Source organism: Mizuhopecten yessoensis, unplaced genomic scaffold (assembly GCF_002113885.1).
Source record: "Mizuhopecten yessoensis strain PY_sf001 unplaced genomic scaffold, ASM211388v2 scaffold10603, whole genome shotgun sequence".
NCBI lineage: Eukaryota > Metazoa > Mollusca > Bivalvia > Pectinida > Pectinidae > Mizuhopecten > Mizuhopecten yessoensis.
In genome coordinates this window covers 10,722-21,383 of record NW_018408629.1, presented here as the reverse complement: position 1 = coordinate 21,383, position 10,662 = coordinate 10,722, and the positions used below count along the sequence as shown (strand labels likewise).

Here is a 10,662-nt window from a genome sequence, read left to right as displayed (position 1 = left end):
CCCCTCCCCAACCTTGGTCTTTTTCAGTAATAGTAACCCGACCTTGCACATAAATATATCACAGTGTATCACCGTGTCAAATTTCTAAAAGTTTTAGAATTCAGAGATAATCACTGTAAATGAATGTGTAGACAGATGGACAGACGGGCACCATGATTATTATACGGCACTCGTATCTCTGATGTGGGGCACTGATAAAATGTTTTCCCTACCTACCTACATGTACCTACCAACCTACAAACCCATCAACACTTAAAAATTGGATTGGGATCTAGGTAAACGCTTTATTATTATCGGCCTTAAGAACCAGTATACAGTGTAAAGCAAAGCCATTACACGTTTATTTTCGTTATATAAAATATACCCGGTAGTAGAGACATGTATGCAGACCAACTGCTAGTTAGCCATAGTGCAAATAGCTACATTAACTCAAGTGATGTACATTATACATGCAGGGAAAACAAATTATTATTTCAGCAGAAATTTACTTTGGACTGTGTCTTTTCCATAAAAGGTCAGGGTTCAGGAGCCCAGGATCAAGGTTCATGGCAGTGTCGAGCTTGTTCATGCTGTGACGTAGATGACTCGTGTCTGTGGCCAGGTAGGTGTTTTTGGACGATCGACTTTCACTTCCAGCACTGTGACTGCTGTGTTCTGAGGAGGCATCACTGGCTGTGAATAAAGAAACGGCAATTTAAGAAGGTAAAATTTTATTCTTATTCATTGTTAAATAAAACAAAACTGTCCGCATATGAACAAAACTTAAACATTAAGGTAAAGGGCACCACTGCATCAGCTATAACTGTGTAGAAGAGTTCCACTCAAGAGTTTTTGACTTAGAGTGTTCTCCCTTTGATATAAATGATGAAGCAAGCAGAAGTGTTTTTTGTCTCGCCGTCACGAAGTAGCGGAAACGACTAAGGTGTTGCTTTTCCGGCGATGGCGTCAGCATAAAGTTTTTGCGTTTAAGTTGGTTTCTCTGAATCTATAAGACTTAGTGCTACACCAACCAAGCTTGGACCATAGAATCGCATCTTATAAGGTAGTACATCTCAACCCATACATCAAATGCTGGATGCGGCCTACCTTTCATGGTCCATTGACTTTGTCAGCATCTCCATCAACATAAGGTTTTTGCGTTTAAGTTAGGTTCCCTGAAGCGTTAAGTGCTAGACCAACCAAACTTGACATGTGCATTGATGGTCAAAGTGGGGCACAGGCGAGACATATCAATCTGAATGGCTCGTTTTCGGCGAGAGTTGATTCCCTTGTTAAATTACGTATTTTTCAATATTCATTGTTTTTCCAAACATACTGTCGCCCATAGATTAGACTTTCATTTTGTGCAGTTCATTGATAATTAGTAGATGACAACAGCATAGTTACAAAGTGTAGGTTTTTCAACATGAAGCTCCTGTGTTTATAATTAACCTCCACAAATTTTCTTCTTTCTTTCTTATTTACTTCTTTTTCAAAACAGCAAATTTTGAAAAACTGAAATTCAATAAAATTACTTATAGCCTGGGATTTTATCGAATAATTCGTTTGAAAAAGAACTTAAGCAAATATTTCACAAAAGTGACAATAATAATACCAGAAACTATGTAGTTAAGCTTGTTGGTACCCTTTACTTAATTATAAACTTAAATGTAAGCTATAATTAGAAATGTTATTTCAATGCAGTTAATGGTGAAATTATCAGTAAAAGTGGTAATTTCATCAATTATCAGTAAAAGTGGTAATTTTATCAGTAAAAGTGGTAATTTCATCAATTATCAGTAAAAGTGGTAATTTCATCAATTATCAGTAAAAGTGGTAATTTCATCAATTATCAGTAAAAGTGGTAATTTCATCAATTATCAGTAAAAGTGGTAATTTCATCAATTATCAGTAAAAGTGGTAATTTCATCAATTATCAGTAAAAGTGGTAATTTCATCAATTATCAGTAAAAGTGGTAATTTCATCAATTATCAGTAAAAGTGGTAATTTCATCAATTTTCAGTAAAAGTGGTAATTTCATCAATTTTCAGTAAAAGTGGTAATTTCATCAATTTTCAGTAAAAGTGGTCATTTCATCAACTATCAGTAAAAGTGGTAATTTCATCAATTTTCAGTAAAAGTGGTAATTTCATCAATTTTCAGGTCAGATTATTTAAAGTTTAGAGTAAAATGAGTCAAACGACTAGCTTCAATTTTAATGGGTTAATAAGATTAACACTATTTTTCATAGGTCAATCATTTAAGTTGGTATATATGGAGTTGCAATCTAGCTATATTGTCATATTAACAGTTTTGGCATTAATGATGCATAAGCATTTTCAAAATTATTGTCTTCTCTGTAGACAGTACTCCTCCTCTAATAACAATATCTACATTTTTTCAGGGATACACAACATGTCATTTTAACTCTTCTATCACGAAAAATAACAAATAGCACAATGTCACTCTAAGTCCCAATATTTTGGCCTCCTGGCCGGCCTTCTTCAAGGGTGAAAGGCAACAACTGATTTCAAACCTCTGAAGAGGCAAGATGGACATCACTTGAACCAATCGTTGACTTGCGCCCTTGAAGAAGGCCAGGAGGCCGAAATATTGGGACTTTGAGTGACATTGGTTCTACATTGTATCCTTTTCCCCTTTGGAAATCAGCTGTTGTTTATTAAGGCTTCTATCATGGATTTTCTGCAGTGTACTGACCGGTGCGTTTACGTTGTCGAGGTGGGTAGTTGGCTGTTTCCACTGTGCTAACCAGCTCAGATAGATACTTGTAATATACATCACTCTGTAAGTAAGCCTTAAAGTATGCCTGAAATACACAAAATTTACATCAGAGACAAATTTTCAGAAAAATTGCAAACATTGCTATAATAGTCTTAACTAGAAGTGTTTTCAAGGAACACATTATCATGATGATGAATGGCTTGGCCAGGTGAGCTAAAAACTGACCCTTAAAAATACTTAAAAAGTGGGATACTGACAGAGTCACTGAAACAAATACCAAAGGTACAGTATCAATCCAACATCACTTGTATCGAAATAATGAAGTAAAATTTATCGAAATAATGAGGTAAAATTTAATCAGAATTCTTCTGACTTTCAAACGAAATAAACAGAGAGTTACACTAGTACTGCGACTTTCTAAATTCTTACAGCTTATTTTATCATCAAGATTTTTGTTAAGTAGAACAGTGTTTTTGGAGACTTACCTTCTCTATAGTTTTATGGACGATATCTCGTGGTTTGGCAAAACACTCCGGAAGTGGACCTTCTTCCCGACATATATTTTCTTCTATCTCAAACCTTTTTTTATCATCAAAACCAAGTGGATCTGTAGCTTGCAAAGAAAAATATCTGAAAGAAATTGTGTTCAAACATGGGATTATTTAGTCCATCACACAAGTATCATATGAAACATTTTATAGAAAAATATTGAAAAACAAGAGGCCCATAGAGCCTGTATCGCTCACCTAAATATATGTTTAAAATAATTGGTATGAATTAAAGATATGGCACTCAATGTTAGGTGCTGTAAGTACATATGAAATTTCAGAAAGATCCATACTTGTACTCCGTACTTGAAATATAGCAAGAACTAACTTCAAACAGAGCCCCACCCCTATGCCCTAAAGGGGTCATACCCACCAATTATACAAAATTGGGGTTCTCCTTCACCCAAGAATGCTTCTGACCGATTATGGACCAAATCCTTTCATTCCTACAGAAGAAGAAGGATTTTGAAGAATAATTTGCTATGTTTCCCCTATTGGGCCCCGCCCCTCAGGCCCCTTGGAGGCCAGACCCACGGTTTAAACAAAATTGGTTCCCCTTCACCTAAGGATGCTTCTTACCAAAAATGGAACAAATCCTTTCATTCCTAAAGAAGAAGAAGGATTTTGAAGAATAATTTGCTATATTACCCCTATTGGGCCACGCCCCTCAGCCCCCAGGGGGGCCAGACCCACCATTTATACAACATTTGTTCCCCTTCCCCCAAGGATGCTTCTGACCAAATTTGGTCAAAATCTGCTCAGTCGTTCATGACTAGTAGCGTTTTAAAGGAAAAGTTGACGGGCGGACGACGGTCGCTGCGGTATGGCATAAGCTCACCATGGTCCTTCGGACCAGGTGAGCTAACAATAAAAAGCGTACTGTTACAAACTTTGAACCTCAATTTGAAACTGATAAGTTGGTTGGTTATTTGCTTAATGGCCTAGAAACAATAGAGATGTATCGGGCCTGACAACAAAAGGGGAACTTACAAAACTTAATACGCCAAAAGGAAACTGAATGGTAAAACGTTAGAAAATGCATACACACAGCGAAATGGTCAGTTATCATTATGACATGTGTTTTTGGAACTATCAAATTTTATGATGTGTACAAATTTCACATAGATATTCAAATCATTATAGAATGTATTTTTGCAAATGTCTAAATTTATGATATAGACAAATTTAACAGAGATTCGACAATGTGTGACAAATTAACTGCATGGGATTAAGTTCTCACATCAGGCATATCATGAAATTGTCTCGAATCTGTTAAAAATTGGCACATTCAATCAAAATGTGAGGCAACGTGAGGCACAGTCATATGTTGTCATAGGTTCTATGTAGTATTTATCTATTCTTTTCTCATATCTGTTGGATTGAGTCATGTAAGCAATAAATCCACCTTGTGGTAACTTTTGATCTACGCTTCATAATGATATGTACCTATAACATTGTTCTTTCAAAGTGAGGTTTTACTTGGCCTATTTACTAGCACAGTACTAAATGTGTAAAAAGGTGAACCTAAGATTGAAATTTGAAAAAGATCTGTCTAGTACTTTTTGGGAAATACAATGTACATGTATGTAGTGATATATCACTTCTGCCTCAAAATGAAACATGCACAACTTAACTATATATGAAAATGAACATATAAATTTGATAAAGATCTATCTAATAATTCTTGAGAAAAGTGATAACCAAATTGAAATACCAAATTCAAGATGGCTATCTATAGTGGCCATCCTGTTTTTCTAATCAGTCTCTGTACACTGACAGACCACTGGAAACCTTCATGTAGAACTTGAGGTAGATCAAACCCGTTTTTTGAGAAATAACACTTACAACCTCTAATTCTCAAAATTCAACATGCCAACCTGTCAGTCATCTTGACAATTTGATATGCATCACTATATCTAAGGGTACATGGGAATCCTAATGTGAAATTTGAGAAAGGTCCATCAAGTACTGTCTGAGAAATAGAGCTAACAAACTCTCAAAATTCAAGATGGCCGCTTGTTGACCATCTTGGTTTTCTGATCAACCCAAAAATTGATCCCTGAGATACCTTTTGAGAAAAAGCGATAACAAATCTGAACTATCAAAATTCAAGATGCGCCCATAATGGTTTTCAAATCGATCCTAAAATTTGATATGCATAATTAAGGGCAATGGGAAATCTTCATGTGAAATATTTGAGGAAGATCTCTCCAGTACTTTTTGAAAAGCACAAGGATTGTTTTAGGGCAGACCAATGACCGATGGACTATGGACGAAGGCGCCTTGAACAGTCTACCATCTGATGATGGTGGGCTATAAGCTTGTGGTACAGTACACACAGTACATTGTATTCCATATGGGACACTTCAGTAAATAGATTCGTTCAGAGTGTACAAGACTATTAATGCTGAAGGTATAGAGCATAGGTAACAGGAGGAGATGATGGGAACTGCTCTACACCCATGTTTGGTAAAATAATGTGTATACAATACATAAACAGGTAGGCGTATATGTGCGATGGATTAGCAATCTCATCTGGAGTTGTTGAAGGCTGATGTCATAAACCAGTATATTGCAATTCACAGCCATTGTATTGTATTGTAATAAAGAAATGAAATATCGCTGAAGTGCAATATTTTTCAAAAGCTTATTTGATGTGTCCACTAAGTGTTTTAATATTGTCCATTACTGCACATTCTAACAGATTACCAATCACCACACCCAGGTTTGTACTGGTGGTGGGAATCAGTTGAAATTTTATAGTTGAAGGTAGTTTAAAAAAAAAATATTGTCAATCCTGTTCGAATTACACGAAATTGTAGCCACTTCAATAAAGAGTAGTTCGAACTATCCCAGTCAACATCGGTAAAAATCATTGCAAATACAGTCAAGTCGTTGATACGGAACAACGATGGCGTTATATAGCGATATATATTTGCAAATCTGGAGATGAATAATGGTATATATATCTTTCTTATATTTACTTACATATTCATTATCAATTAGTAAGTTCAATTGCAAAGCAGAGACAAGTGTGTAGGCCGCAAAGCAGTAGATGTTTTCTTGAGTAATGACGAAAGTTCAGTTGTACTGATCGATCAGAATGCGGAGGGTGGATTGAAACTGCAATTACGGATTAATATTTTGATCGACCACCTGGTCAGATATTTTTGTTTTGGCACATGTATAGGTATTATATCAATTAAGTTATAAATCAGTGATCGGTGGCCAGGTCGCGATAAGATATATATTTAAATTGCAATCATATTGTATATTGTTCAGTTTGATACCCTTCTGACAATTATTTCTTTTTAAATTGAGCATCTATCTCCATGGACTATACTTGGAATTCTTTGATAAAGCTGGATGTTTTGTTTGTTTTTGTATTGTTTAACGGCCCATCAACAATGTCAGTTATTTAGGGCGATATAACCTTAAAGATAGACATTACAAACAAGAAAAACATCAAACAAAAAATAGCCAAAGTGTAAAAGATGTAAAAAGAATACCTCAATAGCGAAAGAATTGGTTGTGAAATATATTAAATTGTGTTGTAAAGATCGATTGAGTACAAGTACATGTAATCATATATCAACCACTGAAACTGTATCAAATAAACTTTTCACAGACGGTACATTATAGAATTGGTCATTATTTAACTGATATGGTAATAAGCTAGGTCTAGCTAGTGGACTAGACGGAGGTTATTTGAAGGTATCCCAATGATATCATTGGGATACATATCATTATTATGTATATTTTTCTCTTATGGCAGAATACCAATATTTTTCACGAGTACAAACCACAGGTGAAAATATCGTGATTCTGCCGCCGTACAAGTGAAATATATATGGTATTCCACAGGTAAAACATTAAATTTTCTATTTTTAATATTTCAAAACTACCTATAGACAACAAAAAATGACTACATCATGTTAGTTAGGGATATAACACATTACCGTAAGTCCAATGACATGACACTTGATTAGGCAGTGCGCTTTTTAACACAATTCTGCCTTTTTTCTATTACTTGGGAAGATTCAAATGGTGTCAATGTGTAGGTAAATCAATATCTGAGAGTATGTAGCATCAAGATGTACGAAAACATTCATTTTGCTATCACTTCATCTGTATCGTAACAGAAAAACTGCGGCTTTGAATAAAATGAGAAAACAAGAGTACCGCGGGGCAGAACGATATACGCCCGGCGAATGCCATATAGTGTTATATACTTTCTTACATTGAAATAAGATCTGCATCATTCTAAGAGAGGTTAGCTGACATGCTATAAAAAATGTAGGAGAAAATCTCTGGATAAAAAATCAAATACTGAAATGAACAAAGGGCAATAACTTTTGCAAAAATAGTTGAATCAAAATTCTTTTAAGGGAGACACAACTTCATATCATAATTATAATGTAAACCAAGTTTCAAAGAGATCGGTCGAACAATGTAGGAGGAGACTGCTGGACAAAAGTTTACGCTGGACGGACGGACGACGCCATACCATAATACTCCTGTCAAATTTGACAGACGTATAAAAAGAGCTGTTCTGATGAGTACAAAAAAATAGTGTGAAAGATATCAGGTTTTTTTTAGTTGATTAAATTTATTATCTCAGTAATCAAAATATAATAAAACATTTGAAAGTATCAACACAAACTTCATTCATGTCATTAGCATGTGTAACATTAAACAAGGTATATGCAAATTATGGTATGCAAATTTATACCAAATATGGTAATTTGTTGCATGCTTCCATATTTAATACTAACTTGTCGTATAGCACCATTGCATCCCGTTGAGCCTCCATCCCATCATACTGACCACCACAAGACATGAGATGCTGCTGAAAGTTGTCTGTGGCTAAAAGAAATTGGAGAAAATGGCTGCCCCCTTCCTGTTCAAGGTACTCCATAAAGTAGAAGAGTGCCCCTTCATTGTACAACACGTCAGCTAGGTGGACTTGTGTACTGGTCAGAAGGTTGATCTGATGCATGTAGTAGTATTCGCTCACTACGAAGTCCTGGTAAAACCTTCAATGCATTTTTTGTAAAGATAAGTTAACCTGACCATTTAGTCATTAGTTGCCATGGGTTCTTCTTAAAAAAAGAGTTAGTCCCCTCATTTAAAAATGGCATTACGAAGATTCTTCATATATTTCAATAAATATTTGAATTCAACAGACCTTTAGATCCAATAAATGAATTGATAACAACATGTATGATATAATATAGTTACAAAAACATTGTCAATAACAACAATAAAAGTTGAACAATAAGTGGCTAAAAAGTACGTTTTTCAGAGATACAGAACATTATTATAAGTGCTGGGACTCACTGCATTCAAAATGTCCAAATCACAAAACTCTCTCTTTCTCCATTTTCTTGAAAACAAAATCCTGACAGGATGAAAAACACTGTGGATCAACTTGGCCGTCTTCCCTGCAAATCGTGTCTGTAACAGATTCAAGACAACTTTCTGTAATTTGAATGTACAGTGTTCATTTAAATCTACCTTGGGTCAGTTGATGTTGGTGTCTTGAATATAATTCTGATGTTGAAAATATTATCTTTAATGGGGTTCAATGTCTTTTCTCCCACCCTTCACAGGTGTGTCTCCCGTTTTAGCCGGGAAAGATCAGCTTGTCACCCCCTAGGAGAAGATAGCCTCATGCCGATTAGCATGTGTTCAATTGTGACGTCATTAAACTGCGTCATCGGTAATTGTGACGTCATCAAAAGTGAATGACGATATTAATACCCTGCATGTGTTTTTGTTTACAAACATGGCAGACTACTGTCGGAGGAGCTGTGACTGAAATAATAGGATGGGAGAAAAACAATCATCCCCTACCTTGAGGGTGTAACAGAGAAATCTCCAACCCTCGGGGTGATTTTTTTGGCAGAGCCTCGGGTTACACAACCAAAAAACATTACCCCATCGGGTTGGAGATTTCTGTCACACCCTCAAGGTAGGGGAAGATTCTATTAAGCATCTTGTAAGTGTTTAAAATACCTCATATTTTTATACATAAACTTTATTAACTCATTCATCCCTGAAGACACATTTGAACTCTTCCAATTCAAAGGTTGGAATAATTCATTATGAAATTTCAGGGGTAAATGAGTTAAAGTGTCTGAACTTTCATCAAAAGCATTTTTTTGGCAAAAGTTCCAAATAAAAGTTTGTGTAGGTGCCTTTAATTAGTGAATCAGTTGGGAAACTAAAATCAAACAAATTTTTGATGATGGTCTCACAAGCAGACGAAGGTAATTGTGCAGAGGACAGGGTGTACATGACGGTTGGTGAAGAAGAGAAGGACATATCTCTGTTTAGAGAGTAGCAAAATACCCAATTTCAGTAGCAGGCATATGACTCTTTACCATCTCTTCAGAAACTCTCATGCAGAATTTGGCATCTGTGGATGACAGTGAATTTGAGGTATGCCCTAGGAAATGTGATGCACAGACTGTGCAAAAACATTGTCCATTCTAGTAGTACCATTAGCAAGATACATGTGTACACATAATTTTATCGAATGCTTCGTCATAAACTTACGTATGGTTTCATTGCGTAGCCCGTCTGGAGCACCAATAGGATCTGTGGCATCATGGGACAAATATTTTTGAAAAATCTTAACTGCATCTCTCTCAATACCTTTGTAAGAAAAAGATACAGAAATGCTTAAAATTTTACCGGTTTACAGTTTGTACTTTATTGCAATACTGTCTCTAAAGATTGTTTCCTTAATTTCATTTCATAACAGCTTGCTTATATGATACATATCATAATTTTTGATAAAAATTACAAACATGAATAATTTTGAAGACTTCAAAGTTAGTGCAATAGAATTAATGTGATGTAAATATAACATCATTTAAGATATATATATAGAGACAAGAAAATGTTAAAATAATACGTACTCCTTTTTAATTTTTCTGCAATATCTTCTACAGATACGCCTCGTTTCATCTTTCTTTCACCGTCTTCTTGTGAACTTGACCTAGATATCACAGTAGAGCTATCCTGTTTGTCCATTTCCTCTGCCTCACACGGGGGTTCTGTCTGCCCCTTCCCCGGGGAATATGTTTCCCCCCTTTCCGCCCCCTCGCTATCACCTATCACAGCACCAAGCCTGGGTAAATTGTCGTGTCCAGTTGACAGTTCGGATTGAGGCACTTGTCCATCTTTTTGCGTTAAATGGGGACTAGACACCTGTCCTTCTGTTTCTATTTGTTGGGGACAAGACAACTCACTGTCTGACCCATGTCTTTTGTGACTAGACTCTGTATTTACAGACTCCAAGCCTGATGATAAACGACGATTTCTGCATTCATCGTTCACCCCTATTTGACTAGAACATCTACTAGAGAGTTGCGACACATTATC

General features: G+C 35.8%; 1 protein-coding gene across 1 annotated transcript in view; it reads right to left on the bottom strand.

The window, feature by feature from the left end:
- Window positions 1-10,662, bottom strand: part of LOC110461357 (A-kinase anchor protein 10, mitochondrial-like) — a 16,822-nt gene that overhangs the window by 4,527 nt on the left and 1,633 nt on the right. Inside the window, exons 3-9 of the mRNA XM_021514803.1 lie at window positions 10,197-10,655; window positions 9,832-9,930; window positions 8,643-8,727; window positions 8,046-8,306; window positions 3,208-3,352; window positions 2,699-2,807; window positions 489-672 (exon numbers count right to left, since the gene is read on the bottom strand). Of these exons, the coding sequence (XP_021370478.1) occupies window positions 489-672; window positions 2,699-2,807; window positions 3,208-3,352; window positions 8,046-8,306; window positions 8,643-8,727; window positions 9,832-9,930; window positions 10,197-10,655 (1,342 nt within the window). The remainder of the gene's footprint in view (window positions 1-488; window positions 673-2,698; window positions 2,808-3,207; window positions 3,353-8,045; window positions 8,307-8,642; window positions 8,728-9,831; window positions 9,931-10,196; window positions 10,656-10,662) is intronic.